The following is a 20,045-nucleotide window of genomic DNA, read 5'->3' on the forward strand; positions in this document are numbered from 1 at the left end:
GATACGTCTTAGTGTGGTTCCTGAGAGCTCTGAACACAGAAAAACTTGGCCGCATTTTGACTTCAGCCTAGCCACAAGGAAACCTGGCATTCTCAACTTCTCTTTGTTGTACCCTTCTGTGAGTGGGGCAGTCCTGAATCTTGTCTGTTTGACTTGCCAGTAAGTAATTCCTTCGGGGTTCAAATTCAGGGACCCGAAGGACACTGGCAAGTTATGTACCCGCTCTGCATCTCGCTGTAGGTGTCTATGAGCCATAGCTTGGATTATTTAAGACCTATTGCTTATTCTTGAGCTTATGGCTCCTTTAAGACCTATTGCCTATTCTTGTTTTAAAATTGGGGTATTGTAGCCTAATAGGATAGAGCTGATATAAAGGAAGAGCTAGTTAAATATCTGTACAGTGTCTGTTATGTGACCTGCCCTTAAATGGTGGCCATGAAGTCTGACAACCTAGCTTTTTCCACCATAAAGGAAAACCACTCAGCAGTGTGGTTTTCTTTTACTTCACAGTCTGGACTGTTGTACGGTTTGGTTGCTCTCCTTGACTTTAGTCTCATCCAGAGTAGGTGGGTTTTAAGCAGGTTGCCTGGGAATGTAGAGGTACTGCAGAGTCTGAATCTTGTCTGTTAACGTTGAAAGCTTTGCGCTGCCACTTACTAGTTGTATAACCCAGACTAAGTGGGGGGCAAGACTTGATCTTCTCACAGTGTTGCTGCCCTTATTAGGTGAGGCACTTAGAGGACACTAGGCTTATTTTCCCTTCCAGATCTGAATTCTTACCAACTTAGTGTTTTCTAATCTTCCTACCTGTGTAACACTTATTTCCCAAACCAGATTCCAAGTTTTGTAAGGACAATGTAGTAGGGCTTCCTTAGATCTGATGAACTTCCAAATGCCGGTCATTAATAAGTCCCTATTTATTCCTAATCTCAATACTGCAGTGACTAAATTAAGGTTCAAAATGGCAGATGTTCCATGCAATCCTTTAGCAACCCTGAGATTGAGTATTGTTATTATCCTCAGGAGATGGGGGCCTAGAGTACTTAAGTGCCTGTGAAATGAGAGGTGGAATCAGGACTAGAAAGGTCTGAGGGTCATTTTCTCGGATCTGAGGCCTTTCCTGTTCCGGTCTTTGCTGTGTTTCTCTGTGGCTTTCAGGGCAATGAGAACGTAGTAGTTGTGCATCTTGATTCATGAACTATGCAGGTGGAGGGGCTACAGGAAGAATGAGGAAAACCACAAAGCTTAGATTATTGTGCAGTGTAAACAGAAGCCAGTGTGTGAGATTTTTGTGGGCCTAGTCCCAAGAAAGAGATCAGATCCTGCGAGGTCCCTGGGAGAAGTGAAAGCTCTGAGGTCGTCATGGATGCTGGGTACAGTTTGCATGCAGTCATTTGTTTTTCCTCTGGGAGGGGGCTCCTGCTCCTGCTTCCCTGTCCTGCCTACTGCTAGGGATCTCTTGATTCGTTGTTTTTAAATTTTATTTTAGGTGTGTAAGTGTTTTGCTTGTGTGTGTGTGTGTATGTGCATGCCCATGACCAGAAGAGGGCATTGGATGTTCTAGAACTGTGGGTGCTAGAAACCAAACCCTGGTTCTCTGCAAGAAGAGCCAGCACTCATAGCCACTGAGCCATCTCTGAAGCCACTAGTCGGGCCATCTTAATGAGAGGACTTGGTGGTGTAGTCATGCCTTGAGCCCTGCTCATACCTCTCAGGAGCTTGACTGTTCACAGTTTAAACAATAGGCCCAGGGGTTCAGGGTCCCAAGTACTGGGCCTCGAAAATCCTAGTTCATTTGAGGATAGGGAAACAGCTTAATGGAGTGGTTGGTGCAGATGGGAAGATTAATAACAGACAGGCTGGAGAGAGATCAGAGGTTGAGAGCACTTGCTGCTCTTGCAGAGCACCCAAGTTCAATTCCCACTTGACAAGGCTCACCTGTCCCTCCAGCTCCAGGGGATCTGACACCCTCTGTCGGCCCTCCTGGGCACTGCACTCACACCCTCACAGACACACAGTTGGAAATAATGTCAAAAAAGGAGAACCCTTTTGTGTCGGTAAAGGCAACACCTCCCGTAGGCTTCGTCACTGCTCTGTTAGTAGCTCGGTAGAACCGTGGTACACACGTGACGGTTCTCATGACAGGCGTCAAAGCTGATTATCAAAGGCAGAAGACGCTGAGACTCCCTGCCGGCAGGGTTGACAGAGCGGGCGGGGGCGGGGGCATTGGTGCCAGCTCTGTCTGTGTGACTCAGGCCCATATGCCTCTTCCTGTGAAAAGGAGGGGCTCCCCATAATCCCACTACTTAAAATGGCCACTTTGATTTGTTTTTGGCCCTTCACTTTTACCACGCTGGAGAGCAAACCTGAGATCTCAACCGTGTTTCCCTACAGTGTGTTCTCCATGCGTGCACATTCACTTGGCCTTTTCCCTGAGACGTGGAATCCTGTTGTCTCACAGAGAGCCTGTTTTTTTCACTTCTACGACATGAACACTTTTCCAGAGCATTGAAAAAGTGTAAAGATTAATTACTTTTTAACATTGTGTTACCTCTTGGAGTTACTTTTGTAATGTGACTTTAACTAAGAGGATTTAGAGGGTTGCTCTTAATAATTTAGTTTTATGTGCATTGGTGTTTTGCCTGCATGTATGTCTGTATGAAGGTGTTGGATCCTCTGGAACTGGAGTAACAGAAGTTGTGAGCTGCTATGTGGGTATTGGGAATTGAACTGGGGTCCTCTGGAAGAGTAGCCAGTGCTCTTAACTGCTGAGCCATCTCTCCAACCCCTAGGTGGTTTTTAAAATCAACCACAGTATATTACTTACACTCAGTAACATTGGGATGTCACACCTACAAAACAGTACTAATTCTGAATTTTTCCTACGCCAGAAAACCAACTCCTCTGAAGCCAGAAGCTGTGCAAGGTCATCCATGGTCACCTAGCATCTCCGTTGTACAGGCGGGTCCTCAGGTGAGCTCGCTCTCCAGGCCTGGCAGAAGAGGGAATAGTTAGGAACATGGCTACCTCTCTAGTTCTAGCTTTTCTGTCCCTGTGGTTAGCAGACTACGTAGGTCTGTTTCGGGAGTTGCTGATGGGACTGGCTGGTGGTAGTGTGTTTGACTAACCTGCACAAAACAGCGTTTCCTTGAGTATTGCTGATGATAACCTAGTACCTTGGCAAATCCCTGGTGTCATTTGACAAGTGTGAGTCAGGTGAGGACGGGGTTAGAGGTCCCTGGATATGTTCACGGGGCAGGAGTCTAGTTTCACCTTTTATTCGTTGCGTGTTTCCAAGTGGCTGCTGCTTTGAGTGAATTAACCTGGTGAGAGATGCTTTTCCAAGACTCTGCATTTTCGCCTGAGTCACATTCGTCTTTTGGTCGGCTAGGTTGATGATGCCGTGTTGTGGGATAGCTAAAGAGATCGCCCAGTTAGGAGGCTCAGTGGATAAATGCTTTGTCCATTTGGCTGTCAGTCAAAGCCACCCACTTGGAGCAAAAAGCAATTTCTAGTGATCCTGTACTGTTCAATGTCACCTCTGCCCTGCACAGCACCTGTCAGTGAAGAGGAGAAGGTCCCTGTGTGGCCTGGCCGCAGAGCGTGTGATGTGTAACGTCCCCCGTCCAGATTAAATGGGCTGTCATGGCTGCTGGAAACCTGGTCGGTGGAAAAAGTCCTTGCCATGTAAACATGAGGTCCAGAATTCAGGCCCCCGGAATCCACCTGTGCTGGGCAGGTGTGGCACCTGAATGTGATCTCAGCACTTCAGAGGCAGAGATGGGGTCCCCGAGGCCCCTTCAGCATAGGTAGACCCGCTGATTTGTGAGCAGTGGGCTCAAGTGGGGAACCCTCCCTTCACAAACAGTGGAGAGCGATGGAGGAAGACACGGCATACATCAACTTCAGCCTCCACGTGCATATGCACACGCTACACCCACTCGTGTGGAACACAACACACACAAGCAAGAACCAAACAAAAATGACTTCTTAAAGAAGACCTTGGGGCCTGCAGTGTGGCCCAGTGGGTACAAAGGTGCCTGCTGACCAGCCTGACCTTTGAGTTTGATCCCTGGAGGCAGGAGATGACTGAGTCTTGCATGTTCTCTAACCTCCATACACATTCCCTCCATGTATATACACACATGTGCATACACACACACACACACAAAATGTAAGTTTTAAATGTACTTTTTAAAGATTTATCATTTTATATATGTTTTGCTTGAATGTGTGTATGTGCATCATGAGTGTACAGCACTTTTATGGCCAGAAGAGGGCATCAGATCTCTGTAATTAGAGTTACAGGTGATTGTGAGCTACCATGTGGCTGCTGGGAGCTGAACCTGGGTCTTCTGCAAGAGCAACAAGTGCTCCTAACCCCTGAGACATCTCTTCAGCCTCAATAAATGTAAAGAAAGATTTTTGGGTGCCAAGGTATCTCAAGGATAGAGATGCAAGTGTCTCAGTGGTAAAGGACCAGGGTAGTGTGCAGGTGGACAGGGGTGGATGTACAGGTGAGACAGGGGTGGATATGTACAGGTGGACAGGGGTGGATGTACAGGTGGACTGGGGTGGATGTACAGGTGGACGGGGTAGTGTACAGTACGTGATGACAGGTGGACTGGGGTAGTGGATGAAGGTGGACAGGTGGACAGGGGTGGATGTACAGGTGGACATGGGGTGGATGTACAGGTGGACAGGGGTGGATGTACAGGTGGACTGGGGTGGATGTACAGGTGGACAGGGGTGGATGTACAGGTGGACGGGTAGGGTGCAGGTGGACAGGGGTAGATGTACACGTGGACAGGGGTAGGGTACAGGTGGACAGGGGTGATGACAGGTGGATGTACAGGTGGACAGGGGTGGATGTACAGGTGGACAGGGGTGGATGTACAGTGGACAGGGGTAGGGTACAGGTGGACAGGGGTGGATGTACAGGTGGACAGGGGTGGATGTACAGGTGGACAGGGGTAGAGGTGCAGGTGGACAGGGGTGGATGTACAGGTGGACAGGGGTAGGGTGACAGGTGGACAGGGGTGGATGTACAGGTGGACAGGGGTAGGGGCAGGGGTGGAGGGTGGACAGGTGGACAGGGGTGTGCAGTGGACAGGGTGTGACAGGTGGACAGGGGTGGAGTGCAGGTGGACTGGGTGGATGTACAGGTGGACAGAGGTGGATGTACAGGTGGACAGGGGTGGATGGACAGGTGGACAGGGGTGGATGGACAGGTGGACAGGGGTGGAGTTGCAGGTGGACGGGGTAGATGTACAGGTGGACAGGGGTGCTTGCTTTGCAGATCTAATGGCCTGATTTCAAGCCCCAAAACCCATGTAAAAAAATTGATTCCTCAGATTGTTTTCTGATCTCTACACATGCACAATGACATGCTTGTTCACACAAACACACTGCGCGTGCATGCGCACACGCTTGCGCGCGCACACACACACACACACACACACACACAATGATAACTTTTTAAAATGGCCAACAAGTTGGCTCAGCAGGTGAGGGCCTCTGCCAGCCTGGCAGTCCGAGTCCCATAATTTGTCCTCTGACCTTCACACGGGCATGACGGGCATGCGCTGTGGCACTGTATATGTGCATACACATACATACATGTTCCTTCATTCTTGCTGAAATACAATGTAACTACACATTGTTAAATAATCATCTTTTCAAAAGCCCTCTTCCCACGTGTAGCTGGGCACAGCAGGCACCAGTAAACACGTGTTGCGTGGATGGGTGACCACAGCGAAGACAACATAAGCTCCTTCCCTGCATATGGAAGGAGGTGGTTCACTGCCTTCTCAGTGTGGGCAGTGCAGCGGAGGAGGCACATGTCGGGGATCTTTGACACATGCTTAACCGGTGCTCTCCGGATGGGGCTGACTCATGCTCTGTGCACTCTTCAGACTTGCTCTCCACCAAGCACTGCCCTTTCCCCGAAGGAAATGGAATCCTCGGCACAGCTGTGCAGTCTGGTCTCTGGGGGTGACGTGACAGGAGCTGGTAGGGAGTTGAGACTTGGGTCAGGAGACCATGAGCTCTGTGGGGGGATGGAGGCTGCTGAACGCCGCCACCCAGGTGCCCCTGCCCTCGCATGCACAGGTGACCCACACCAGCGCCTCTCCTGTCCCCGCAGGGTTCGTGCTGGTTTGCAAACATGTTCACTGTGTCGCAGACCTCCAGAGCGTGTTTCATTGACCGAGCCCGGCAGGCGCGCGAAGGCAGGCTGGAGCAGAAGGAGCGGGAGCGCTCAGCTGTGGTCATTCAGGCCATGGTCCGCAGCTTCCTCAGCCGCAGGCGGCTGCACAGAGACCTCAGGTGGGAGCAGCTCCCAGCCCGCCCGCCCGTCTCCTCCCGCTGCCGAGGAGCAGAAGGGGAAGGAGATTTCCCTCACGTGCTGCAGAAGCCTCCCCGATGCCTAGCGCTCCTCACGTAGTATGTCTTGTTTTATTTTGCCCCTCCCCCATCTAGGAGAGAGATCGATGAGTTTTTCAACACGGACGACTCTGGGTCCAGTAAAAGAAGTGCACTTTGTATTTTTAAGATTGCCAGGAAACTGCTGTTCATATGCAAAACCAATGAGGACAGTGAGGTAAGCCCCGAGTCTCAGTCAGGTTTTTATTGCTGTGAAGAGATAGCATGAGAAAACATTTAATTGGGGGGGCTAGCTTCCAGTTTCGGAGGTCCAGTCCATTATCACAGTGGGGAGCACGGCAGTGTGCAGGCAGTCGCGGTGCTGGAGCTGAGAGTGCTCATCTTGACCAGAAGGCAACAGGAAGTCGACTGACTGTCACACTGAGGGAAGCTTGAGAAAAGAGACCTCCAAGCCCGCCCCCACAGTGACACACTTCCCCCAACAAGGCCACACCTCCTAATAGTGCCACTCAGGTTCAAACTCCCACACCCTGACAGTCGCATACATGCGTCTTTCCCTGTGCCAGAATTTGGTGTGGATAAGCACGGACCTTTTTGTCCTAAGGTGCCTGCATGAGGCACACTTCCCGGCTGCCCACGGGGAGACTCGGCTGTACTTCTGAGGGTCTCTGCACAGTAACGGTTACAAACAGGAGCTCTCCTCAGATGTCTAAGAACAGGGCAGCTGAGGGACATGAATGAAAGCGGCTGGAGACAGCACAGCAGGAAACAGGAATCGGCCATCAGGGAGTGCTGGGCTGCAGTGGTGAGGCCCGAGAGAGCAGTGGGGTCTGCCCCATGCCCCGGACAGGGGTCAGGGGCTCCAGGCTTCCAAAGACGTGCTGGAGGCTTGAGTTATGCTGGATAGTCTAAGATTTGACTATCTTATTTATCATTATTTACATCATAAAACTTAACCGCTTTGCTGCCGTGGCATTAAGATGACTGGCCTGGAGGACGGCCAAGGAAACAGTAGGTGCCTGTGGTCACGCTCAGGGTCGTCCTGGGGAGCCCCAGCAGGAAAGGAGACAGGCAAGCTGCCTGTGGTGCTCCTAGCCCAGCAGAGAGAAGAGAACAGAGGGTCACAAAGAGGAGGACCTTCAGGCTCGGGGTGACCCCATTACAGGGAGAACCGCAGCCATGCCTTTCCAGGTGCAGATGTGGAGATAGAGCAGCCTGCCCGGGGTGAGCAGTTCTTCCAGTTTCTACTTTTCCTCGATTTGCATATCAGGGTGAAAGCGATGACTGAAGAGCTTTGGGCTGATGGCTGTGAGGCAGAGGTCAGCACTTGGTGTTCACAGAAGTGCCAGGTGTAGGGCACAGGTGTGGGAGGCCAGCTCCCACCTTTTAAAAGGGTGCCTATGAGGAGGAGAGAAGGAGAAGAAACTTAGAGCGAAGAGGAGACAGACAGAAACATAGGTAGCTTCAGGAGGACCTGGATCACAACCCACCCGCCCAATGCCAAGGGCCAGGGCAAAAGACCTCCCCTTGCTAGATCAGAGCACACTGCACAACCAAGCATAGACCCTTCCAAACACCTGGTAACCATACCCGTCGTCAGATCAGCCCCTTATGCAGCTCTGCTGGGTTTAGCAAGCTCAGATTCTCCACCTTGAGGAAGTTCTCACTAGGAAACCAGTGGGTCTCTACACACAGGTTAGAAAGCCAGCTGCTGGTCTGCCAGAGTCCAAGGCCAGTTTTCCAAAAGAAGTGTCATGGCTAGGAATAGTGGCCATCGGGAGGCCAAGGCAGGAAGATAGCCATGAGTTGGAGGCCAGCCTAAGCCACAGTAAGACCAAAAGAGGCACCATTCTGGATTTTTATTTGAAATGCACTAATTTAAAAAATATAATTTGCTAGGCAGTGGTGGTGTACACCTTTTATCCAGCATTCAGGAGGCAGAGGTAGGTGGATCTTCTGCGTTTGAGCTAGCCTGGTCTACAGAGCGAGTTCCAGGACAGCCAGGGCTACACAGAGAAACCCTGTCTTGAAAAACCTAAAAATAAAAAACCCACATTCCTAGGGCTCGTGAGCTCTGTAAGGCACCAGTTTGAAACCTGCCTGGTAGCCTTGTGTCTGTAGTCTGTCTCTAAGGAGGAATTGAACACATCGTGAATGTATGAACCACTGACATGCTGCCGCCATGCTCCAGGCGCCCACCAAATGTACTTCGCTCCTTCTCATGTTGTGGTTGGTTTGGGGAATTCATAACCAGCTTTTCTGCCCCTGCAGAGATTGGAGAAGTTGTGTCGTAGCATCCTGAGCAGCATGGATGCAGAGAATGAGCCAAAGGTGAGTGCGTCAGAGCCGGAGAGTCTCCTACGAGGTCTAACGGGCTAGCTTAGAACCGAGAGGTCCCGCTCAATGGATCACAGAGAAGAGCAGTGAGTAGTGGGTGGCTGAGGGATGCCTTTGCTCCTGCCTCTTATTCAGATGGTTACCTGCCTCTTCTAGTCTCTGACCGCGGGGTTAGTGTTCAGGTACATCTGCTTTCCGCTTACGCATTCAGTCCAACTGTCTTAATAGAGCCTTGCGATGCGGCCCCAGAACTGCCCACACCTCTACTCTTCCTGCTGCCTGTAGGTGTGGTACGTGTCCCTGGCTCTTTCCAAGGACCTCACTCTGCTGTGGATTAAACAGATCAAGAGCATCCTGTGGTACTGCTGCGAGCTTCTTGAACAGCTCAAGGTAAACACCCAAACCAGCAAATCCGTTCCCCTGGTACCTTGGTCCCCATCATTTTGCTCTTTATTTGTGCCCTTGGGATCTAGCAGAGGATCAGAGGAGCCACTGTCTGGGAAAGAGCAGGATAGCTGCTCTGGTTACTGTGACCCCGCCTCAGGAGCACGATTGAACGTTGGGTACATTAGCCGTGGTCTCCCATACCACAGACCCCTCTTCAGACCAGCTCTGGGCGTGGCCGTGAGAGCCTGTGAACCAGCGGTGGGAGGCAGGCGGTGGGGCCAGGAGCCAGCCAGCTGGGCTGCAGGGCCGGCTTCCAGGTTCAGTGAGAAACCCTGTCCAAGAGATGCGAGAGAGCAGCAGAGGAAGACGCGGAATGTCCGGATCCGCCTGCACACGCAAACACACGCCTGCACACGCCAGCACGCCTGCACACATACACTACATATGCATGGTCCTCATCCCCCCCCCCCACACACACACACAAAACACAGAATAACTCAACAGCCAGGGTTAGAGGAGGGTGGGAGGGACTCTGGGCCTCAGGCTGCTCAGCTGCCAGGCTTCCGCATGTTTCTGAGTCTCCACAGCACTCACCGAATGTGGGATTGAAGTGTTTCTGGGGTCTTTCCCAGGTGTGCGTACCGTAGAGTTTCTGAGCCCAGAAAGCGGCCTCGCATTTGCCCGCTTACTCTCGCAGAGCCTAGACTGAGCTCCGTGCCAGGCCCTGTTCTTGGTTCTGCGTGTGCATCAAGGACAGTGCTGCTGTCCCTAGTCAACAGTTAAGGAAACCAAGTCACAGAGAGGTTAAGAAACTTCTCCAAGATCACACAGCCAGGAAATAGGCCCAAAGTGTAAGTCCTAGTCCCCGTTAATCTGTGTTGCAGCTGTCCTCTGTCACTGCCCTGCTCCAGCGTACAGTCAGCTGCAGGCACAGAGTGAGGCAGCCTGGGACCGTTTCCCAGGAAGGCTCAGTTCTCCGTTCCCAGCAGTGTTTGAGCCCAGGTTAAGTACTGAAAGTGTAGACTATATCGTGTGACTCCAGTGTGAGTCGGCCATGTGGGAAGCACGTGCCCTGCGGAGTGGGATCGTGGGCGTGAGTGTTAATCTCACCCCATCGTTTGCAGCCGGAAATCTTACAAGACTCGAGACTCATCACACTGTACCTCACCATGCTGGTCACCTTCACAGACACTTCAACCTGGAAGATCCTCCGGGGGAAAGGTGTGTGGACCCCCTTCAGACGTCCTTCCCAGTCGGCATTTCCACAGAGGGGCCCGGCTCGTGAGAAGCACTGTGGCCCCCAAGCTCAGGCGGGGAGGCTCAGAGCCTGAGCCCACGCACCTGGCGCTTGCTGCCAGGCCGCTTCTTAGTGTCGGGTGTTTGGTAGCGTGCGCGGAAACCCTCTGCCTCTGACGCTTGTGTAAAGGCATTGTCCTGCTCTCCTCCTAACCCCCCAGCACCTGCCTGTGAGTGATGGGCTCCATTGACGCCTTCTGTGTTATTTGTTAAAAAAAAAAAATTAAAGACAAAAATAGTGAGGGGCTGGGGAGGTGCTCAGTTAGGATCAGTGAGTGCTCTTCCGGAGGACTCCGGTTGGTTTCTCGGCATCCACATGGTAGCTCACAACTCTCCGTGATTCCAGGTCCAGGGCATCCAGGCACACGTGTTACACAGACACACATGCAGGCAGAGCACTCATACACATACAATAAAAATAAATCTAAAATGTTTACTATTTTGCCCAGAAAATTTCACTGTAGAGTTTCCCGAGAAATTGTCCACAGTATTTGACACGTTCATTCAGCAGACAGCCTCATACGTACCAGACACTGTGATAGATAGACACTGGCGATGCCGTGCGGAGCAGATGGCCACCAAGCAGAAGCAGGTTCCACAGGCATGGAGTCCACCAGCTACAGACTGGAAACAGATGATAAAAATCCAGACTATTTTTGCCGTTAGTCGACAGTGCGTTACAGCGGCTGTCCGGAGCCGTTATGTTGTACTGAGTGCTATAAATTATCAACCAGTGAACTGAAATACGTGGAAGATGTCTGTTCCGAGCAAATCCTATACCTTGAGTGAGCAACCAGTGTTTGCTTCATGCATTTTTCTGGCCTGAGGAAGGGTCCTAAAGCTGTTGAGTTCTGAGTCCTGCCGGGGGCCGAGGAGGCAGGGCCAGCAGTGTCTCTTCTGGCTGGGGGTCAGATGATCCACCCGGGAAGTGACACTTGAGCCAGACCTGTGGGAACCGGCCTCCCGGGGCTCTGGTCTGCCCTAAGGGGCTAGGACCGGAATGCCCCCTCCCCTGGGGTCGTGGCCTGGGGCGTTCTCTCAGCATTCTCTCCCTGGCAGAAGCAGCTGGGAGAAGAAAGGGGTTCCCTTTGGCTGACAGTTGGGTGGCGCAAGAGGGGTACCGTCCACCATGGCAGGGAAAGGTTGGCAGCAGGAGCTAGAGACTGGCCTGCCAGTTGGGAACCAGAGTGGGCACATTCTGTACAGGAAGTGGGGGTGACAGAGAATGGGGCAAGGCTATAAAAACTCAAAGCCTACCCCCCCCCCACACACACACAGCCTGTGACATACTTCCTCCAGCAGAGTTCTGCTTCTTGAGGGTCAGGGTCACACCTTAAGTCCCACACCTTCCAGTCAGCAGCCCCTGCTGGAGACAGCCCAGTCACTGGGGACACTGCTCATCCAAAGCCCCGTTGGTCTTGCCCTCTGTCCTGCATGAACTGGTCACATGGTGGCGAGAGATTCCTTTCTCAAGCTGTTTTCTCCGTTTAGGTGAGAGCCTTCGGCCAGCCCTGAACCACATTTGTGCAAATATAATGGGCCATCTCAACCAGCGTGGATTTTACTCTGTGCTGCAGGTCTGTGACCCCATCCCTGACGTGCCCTGGGGCCACCTGTGCCCTGTGTCCTCCCTCGCTGGGGAGTTGGGTCCACAGTGTCCTCTTCCCCCCTTGCTTTGGTGGTTTTGTGTGGGGAGGACGGGGCACTCAGCCCTAGAGTGTCGTAGCTAATGGATGCAGAGACAGTCCAGAGTCTTGACTGACGTCAAGGCCGTGGGAGGAGGCCCCGGGCTGTTCCCGCTCCTTGGTGGAGGGGACAGTGTGCTTCCAACTCAGCGACCTCAGATGGCTCCCTGTCCTCCGTATGCGATGCCAGTTCCCAGGCCGGAGAGCGGACAGAAGTGGGTTGATCTCGAGGTGCTGTGGGCTTTCCAGGCTTTAGGAGGGATGTCGATGGGACTCTGTTCTGCCCAGTGCTGGGAGGGCCCTCTCCTAGTTCAGTTCCACACTCTCCGGCACAGTAGGTAGTGTGTGGGCGAAGAGTGTGCCGCCAGCTATCGTCTTTGGCTGGACCGGTGAACGGTTGCTTAAGTCACGTTTCACATGGATTTTTAAAACGCGCTGGTTTTGAGAATTGCCGCTCTGCCCAAGCCAACCTCAGACCCCAGCCCTGAGCGCCTCAGCCTCCTGGGAAGCCAGGACTGCGGGGACACTGCACCCAGCTCGCAGGTCCTCGCTTCCTTCGCTGTTGATTACAAAAATGCTTCAGCGTGTTTGGGGTAGGGGTGAGCAGAAGGAACCTCCACGCCCAGCAGCCTCCTTCTGTTGGAGCAGGGTTTATCTGAAGCGTTCCTGTTACAGTTTGGCTTCCTTTTTGTTTTGTTTGAGATGGGGTCTGCGGTGTAACCAGGCTGATCTCGAACCTGCTCTGTAGCCCAGGCTGGCCTCAAACTCAGGGATCCTCCTGCCTCTGGGCCACTGCTGCCGAGCTCCTCTTCCAAATGGACAGACGGCTGTGGGAACTCGATGCTCAGGCTGACAGCTTGAATGTTCTTTTCAGGTACTGCTGACCCGAGGCCTGGCCAGGTCCCGGCCCTGTCTGTCCACAGGCACCCTAACAGCGGCCTTCTCTCTGGCGCTGCGGTAAGACACAGCTGCAGGACTGGCACCCCGCACCCCCTCTCTCCTTGCTTCTCTTCCCCCACCGTGTCAGACTCTGTGAGAGGTGTTCATCTTAGTGAAGGGGACATTTCCGTGACAGTTGACTCTTTCCCCCGGCCTTCAGGAGTGCGTTTTGCTGTGTGATCTTTGGACGGCTGTGTGCAGTGAATTGGGTTCGTCCTGCATGGAGTTGTTTTGCCTTTTGAGTTCCTAAAAGTAAAAGGAAGAGCCGCCCAGGGCAGGGGGAGGTCCCGAGAGAACGGGGTTCGGCACACAGGCGGCAGAGAGAGTGTGAGGATGCGGTGTTGGCCTGCACCTCATTGGTTCAGCGTGTAAATGTGTAGACGTGAAAGGCGTCCCTCGAGAATCTAGACCTGCAGTGGGCAAGGCTGCACTGCTAACCGCTCTGGGGTGTCCGTAATGTGTTGAGAGGATCACGGACGTGGAGAGAGGTTGCTAACTGGTCCTGGAGGAGAGAGCGCCACGGTCCCGCCAGCTCAGGATGAGCAGTCTACCCTGCCCCCTCATCGGATGCGAGGCGCAGCCCAGTGCCGAGTCCTGGCCTGTCACAGCTCCTGTCATGGGAGGGCAGGCACAGTGAGGTTTCTGTCATTCACCACCACGGCCTCATGGACCACCAGTTGGCTGGGCAGGAGAGACCCTGCGTTTGATCCCCAGGACCACAGACTGGGCATTTGGTGCTTGCCTGTAAGGAGGCCGCCGCAGAGGGCCAGAAGTTCGAAGTCACCATGGCTGCACAGTGAGACGGAGGCCAGCCGGGATACATTAGCCCTGCCTCGGAAAACAGCCAAAACAACCCAAAACTGATGGTTCCACAATACTCTGTAGAGCATTCCACTGACCTCTCCTCAAGGTCAGGCTGCTCCAAAACCTTTTCTCTGCTTAATAGAGCATTTTTCTCCCTGTGAGTCTTTGCAGATAATTGAGCGGGATCGAGAACTTTTAAAATAAGATTCAGGATTGGCAAGATAGCTCCAAGGAAAAGGCACTCACGTGGGTGGGCCTAGTGATCCCAGCGCTCGGGAGGCAGAGGCAGGCTGATCTCTGTGAGTTCAAGGCCAGCCTGGCCTACAGAGCAAGATCTAGGACAGGCACAGAGAAACTACACAGAGAAACCCTGTCTCAAAAAAACAAAAAAACAAAAACAAAACAAAAATTTGTCCAGCCTTGACTTACCATATTTCTAGACAGCTTTTCTTAAATTATCCCATCTATCTTTTGCCTCTGGGCTTTTATCTTTCTCTCTTTTCTGCATACCTTTCTTTACTTCTTTCTCCATGGCTTGCTGTGTAGCTGGGTGTTGGCCCTTGGTCCTCTCTCCTCCTCTTGCTCTTCCATCTTCTCTTCCTATATTTTTCTTCTATTTATTCTCTGCCTGCTAGCCCAGCTGTCCTTTCTCCTGCCTCACTGTTGGCCGTTCAGTTCTCTATTAGACCATCAGGTGTTTCAGACAGGCACAGTAACACAGCTTCACAGAGTTAAACAAATGCAACATCAAAGAATCCAACGCATCTTTGCATCATTAAACAAATGTTCCACAGCATAAATGAATGTAACACATCTTTAACTAATATTCTACAACATAGCCCTGGCGGTCTGGAACTGGCTCTGTAGATCAGGCTGGCCTCGAGCTCTGCCTCCCACCCGAGTGCTGAGATTAAAGGCGCGCATGCGCCGCCCCGCCTGGCAGGTCACTTGCTGCTTGTAAGTTCTCACCCTTTTCCTCTGTTGCTGCGTGGCTTCTGTGCTGTTAGTCTTAACTGTCAGCCTGACACAGCAGAGTCTCCCGAGTCTTAATGAGGGTGTACTAGTTTTCTATCAATGTGACAAAATGACCTTACGATTCCAGACCGGTAAGACTCACCATCATAGACCATCATAGCAGGGACTGCAGCAGGAAGCTGGAACTCAGATCTTGAAACACACACACACACACCACACACACCACACACACCACACACACCACACACACACACACACACACCACACACACACACACACACACCACACACACACACACACACACACACCACACACACCACACACAACACACACACACACACACACACACACACACACACCACACACACACACACACACACACACACCACACACACACACACACACCACACCACACACACCACACACACACACACACACACACACACACACAGTGAATTTGTGAATGGTGTAATGGTGAAAACCTCACCCCACACCCCACCAGAGATGTTCTCTCTCCAGCAAGGCCACACATCCTTAACTTACCCTTTCAGTGCCACCGACTGGGGACCAATATTCAAATGCCCAAGACTGTGGGGACCTCCACTTCAAGGAATTCTCTAGACCAGATTAGCCAGTGGGCATATCAGTGGGGGTGTCCTGACTGATAACTGGTATAGGAAGACCCTGAGGGTTGAGGCACTGTTTCATGGGCTCTGCCCTGAAATGTCAGAGGCTTAGCTGAGCAGGCAGGTGGCGTGAGTGTCTTCCCCAGAACGAGGGACTGTGACCTGGAATGAAGCCAGGTCAGCCCGTCCTGTGTTGCTCTTCGTCAGGGTATAGTCACAGCACCAGAAATGAACCGAGTGCAGCCTCTGGGTGTTGTCTGGCCTGGGGTTGAACCCCATGCATGTTAGGCAAGAATATGGTATGAGATGGGGTCCCCATCTTTTTGGTGGTTTGGTTTGGTTTTCTGTGCTTGGGCCCTGGTATGTTAGACAAGCACTCGATCCCTGGGCTACATTACACCCCTTGCCCTTGGCTTTTTGAGACTGGGTCTCTTATGTAGCCCCGGTTAGCCTTGAGCGTGAGTCTTCTGCCTCAGTGTCCATGTGCTGGGTTACTTGTGTGCACTGCCATGCCTAGCCTGGGTCATTATCTTAGTTTAATATTTATCTTCTTATGGAAAGAATGCACGCTAATTGTAAAAACCCAAAGAAGGGCCGTTTCCCACGCTCATGTGGGAAAAGCATGTTGTTCACGTCTCCCTCTGTTTTTCCAGGCGTTTTTGTACTTTTATATGTGTACACTTAGATGTTAATACCGGGCCGTAGATACTAAAGTAAACCGTGTGCTTAAAGTGTGAGGTGATGGTGAGTCATCCCCAGGGAGGCACTCGGGTGGCACTGCTTGGTTGAGGAGTGTGTGGGCTGTTACAGAAGTTTCTCCATCCTTATCAGAAGCCCCGCCCATCCTGGAGTGTTTTATCTGGCCTTTTTCCAAATGTCATATAGTACAAGCATTTTCTCACATCAGTTCCTTCAGCACCAACCTTTCCTAGCTGTGCAGTGCACACACACACACACACACACACACACACACACACACACACGCACGCACACACACACCGGGTCATTTGCACTCACCCAGCTCATCTGCTCTCTGTCTAGCCCTGTCGTTACTGCGCAGTTCTCAGACAACCTGATGCGCCCGTTCGTCGTCCACATCATGTCAGTGCCTGCTCTCGTGACTCATCTCAGCACGCTGACCCCTGAGGTGAGCCCCAGTTCTGTCCCTGGTTAGTTCGCTAGACTCCAAAAGCAAAGCAGCCCCCTGCTGATTCCCACTCCTTCCCACCCCCCGTTTTCCCAGTAGCTGCCGTAGACACGCTCCTGTTAGCAGCCAAAAAATCAGGTTCCCGTCGTCGTCATCCTCCATCTCCCTGCTGCTTGGAAGCAGGGTTCTGCCTGAGTGAGGGCGAGCACCGTCAGGTCCGTGCCTCTCGGGAAAGCCCTGCCTGGCTCCACACTAACTGTCGGCCGTTTTCCCAGCGTCTCGGCGTTTTAGAATCCCATGACATGCTCCGCAAATTCATCGTCTTTCTAAGAGACAGAGACCGGTGCCGTGATGCTTGTGAAAGTTTAGAAGGATGCCATACGCTGTGTCTCATGGGTGAGTCCAGGGTTGGGTTGGTTATGCCATGGGGGAGCCCACGTTTTGTTGAGGTCATCGGTTGTACTTGGCAGGAGTTGGTATAAAATCAGACTCCCCTCCATAGTGCAGATAGGTGTTAGAATCACGGTTAGACTCACACGGCGCAGAGCGGGACCGAGTGGACACTGTGTGGTGAGGTAGCTGCAGAGTTCTTCCCTAAAAGGGAGGAGGAAGCTCTTGGGTGGGGCTCTGATCAGAGCCGACCACTGTGCCTCCGTGTCTGTGGTAGTGGGCTTGTGGGTGGACACATTTGAGCACAGAGTAGACACCTAACTCTCTGATCGAGCTCTTCCTAGAGGTTGCACCCCTCGGACCCATCAGGATAGCCTCGGCTACGGCTCTTGTCTCCAAGGGGAGAGAACTTTGGTAAACACTGAGTACAGCCGTCTTCAGGACACTGAGCTAATGCCACATCCTGTGTTCCTGTCGTATTAAAATGGCAGGCCAAGTACCGTGTGCCTCTGTGTACCCCGCAGTCCAGACTCTCCCTGTAGGGCCGGTAGGGAAGGTGGGCATCGTCACTCCTGCCTGACAGCCAAGGACGAGATTTCAGGCTGGGTTGAGAGCTGGGTTGCTCATCCGTGGCCACGCTGGGATTTAAAGTCAGGCCAGCCTGGTCCTTCCAGCCCTTGGCGCTGACTGATAGCCTTCACGTCCACTCTCCTCCTCGCTGAGACGTAGACGCCTGAGCCTCAGGCAGAGAGCGGGGCTGGAGACCCCGCAGTGCCCCTGTCTGGTGGCATGGCGTTCACCCTCTCTCTCCATAGGCAACATCCTCCAGTTGGGCTCCCTCCACCTCAGGGTGTTAGAGGAAGAGACGGACGGGTTTGTGAGCTTGCTCACGCAGATGCTGTGCTACTGTCAGAAGTACGTGTCGCAGAAGAAGTCCAACCTCACCCACTGGCACCCCGTGCTCGGCTGGTTTTCCCAGTCTGTGGACTACGGGTATGTCGTCGTCTGGAGAGAGCTTTCTGCCCGCCCGCCCTCCCCTTCTCTTCCAGCTTCTGTGGTTTTGTTTTGCTGTAGAAGTGGTGTGTATTTACTGTCTAACATCGATACGGGCTGGGGACTGGCTCACTGGGAGAGGCCCTGCCGCAGGGTCCTGGGTTCAATCCCCAGAGCCAGGAGAACATCAAACATCCCAGAATCCTCCTGTGCAAAATGATCTGGGTGATTGGCCTTTCATCCTCGTCCCTTGTTGATAGCTTTTTATGTATGGAAATGAGATCATATGATTTTTCACTTTTTTAATTAGTAAACGATGAACCTTGCCCACGATACTTTTCCTTCTCCGGTATCACCTTTATTGATTGATGAGGCAGCCATGCCTCAGAGATGCTGGGACAGGGCAAATGATGTAAAGGGATAGGAGCCCCCCCCCCCCCCCGCCTTTCCACATGGTGGGACGAGAGTGTCTAGACTCAGGGTCATTAGGAAGACAAGCGTGGAAGAGCCGGGGTGAAGGCAGCAGCCACACAGGTGTGCTCTGGGATGGCGTCCCCAGTCTCTGTCCTGAGTAACGGCCTTGAGACCCATGCGGACACTAAAGGACATGGCCCCAGGAAGGTGGGACACCTCACCTGGAGAGCAAGAGCTCATGGACTGGGCAGGCCTTGTCTTCTTTACTGAGGCCTGTAGGCGGCTCTCTTCAGCCGTTTCCTCACCTGAAATGTGGGGTGATGACACGTGCCTCCAAGAAGGCTGTCTCTGGACCCCGATAGGTTGTCCCGCTGTCCCGATACCGCATGCCAGGGCCTGGCTTATGCCCAGGGGGTTGTGGCTGTTCCCACAAGATGGCAGGGGCCAGCTTAGGGTCTTGATGGATTCTAGGAGTGGGGGTGGTGCTAGGAATACAGCCTGCAGTGGAGAGGCGCCCTGAGGCCAGGGGACCATCGGAGGTGTTGGGCGGCTGGGGGGAAGGGCAGACCAGCTGGCAGGAGATGGCCCTTGCCTCACAGAGCCGTGGGGGCAGCTCCAGGATGGCCGCCTCAGGGATGGCAGCCGTGGAGGGACAGACCGGACGCCTTCACAAGCCCACCCCTCCACGGCATTTCTTCATTCTGCGCCTTTGACAAGAAATTCCTTTGCATTCTCTTGTTTGTCTGTTGGTTTTTAGACAAAAGCTCATTATGCAACTCAATTAGTCTTTAACTTGCTACCCTCCAGCCTCCCGAGTGCTGGGATTGTAGGCGAGTGACCTGCCAGCTCTGTCCTTACTTACTGTATCCCCTGGGTGGAGGCCCCCGGGGACGAGAGCCGGCTCTCCCTGGCAGGCCCTGGGTGGCACTGCCATGCCTGTCTCCGCTCTGCCCTAGCCTCAACGAGTCCATGCACCTGATCACCAGACAGCTGCAGTTCCTGTGGAGCGTGCCTCTCATCCGCATTTTCTTCTGCGACATCCTCAGCAAGAAGCTGCTGGAGCCCCCGGAGCCGGTGCCTGTGCAGCCCTTGCCCCCCCAGAACGTGCTTCCAGTGAAGAGTGAGTGCCCCCCCACCCGCACCCCAAAAGGCAGCTCCTGCTCCTTGCTGTGCGAGGGACGTCCTGTGGGACGCCCGGCTCTCCCGCTGCCGTCTGCAGGCGCTCAAGTCCACAGTGACGGGTCCTAGGATAGAAATCAGAGCCAGTGAGATAGAAGGAGGCCGTCAGCACGCTCGGGGTCGCTCCCCTGTCTCTGAGCTTCAGCTTGCCTGAAGACTCCACCAGTCAAAGGGAAAAGCGTTCTGTGGACCCTTTCTTCCTTACCGCCAGGGAGGATTGGAAAGTCCGTTTGCAGGGGCTTTAAGCTTTTTTAGTTCAGTCATAAATCTCCCACATGGGACTCCTCCAACGAGCCACTGAGGCACAGGCCAGGCTGGCACCCCGGCAGTACCCCAGGGGTAGATGTGGACGCTGACGAAGGAGCGGTTCCTTATTGTGCTGTGATCCCAGTTGAGGACATGTGACCAGCATACGCTGCCTGGTTTCTGCCTGCACTGCTGACCAGGAGAAGTGTTGGTTCTGCCACTGGTGGGCTGTGGTGAGCGTGG

At 53.0% G+C, this 20,045-nt stretch overlaps 1 protein-coding gene across 1 annotated transcript in view; it reads left to right on the forward strand.

Annotated features, from left to right (window-relative positions):
• Positions 1-2,896: 2,896 nt before the first annotated feature.
• Positions 2,897-20,045, forward strand: part of Ube3b (ubiquitin protein ligase E3B) — a 43,794-nt gene continuing 26,645 nt past the window's right edge. Inside the window, exons 1-12 of the mRNA XM_028854750.2 lie at positions 2,897-2,973; positions 6,146-6,327; positions 6,481-6,601; positions 8,656-8,715; positions 9,007-9,111; positions 10,233-10,329; positions 11,896-11,981; positions 12,964-13,046; positions 16,475-16,580; positions 16,856-16,976; positions 17,786-17,963; positions 19,334-19,497. Coding sequence (XP_028710583.1) covers positions 6,167-6,327; positions 6,481-6,601; positions 8,656-8,715; positions 9,007-9,111; positions 10,233-10,329; positions 11,896-11,981; positions 12,964-13,046; positions 16,475-16,580; positions 16,856-16,976; positions 17,786-17,963; positions 19,334-19,497 — 1,282 coding nt within the window. The 5' untranslated portion in view covers positions 2,897-2,973; positions 6,146-6,166. The remainder of the gene's footprint in view (positions 2,974-6,145; positions 6,328-6,480; positions 6,602-8,655; positions 8,716-9,006; positions 9,112-10,232; positions 10,330-11,895; positions 11,982-12,963; positions 13,047-16,474; positions 16,581-16,855; positions 16,977-17,785; positions 17,964-19,333; positions 19,498-20,045) is intronic.

The sequence above is a fragment of the Peromyscus leucopus genome, chromosome 23 (assembly GCF_004664715.2).
Source record: "Peromyscus leucopus breed LL Stock chromosome 23, UCI_PerLeu_2.1, whole genome shotgun sequence".
NCBI lineage: Eukaryota > Metazoa > Chordata > Mammalia > Rodentia > Cricetidae > Peromyscus > Peromyscus leucopus.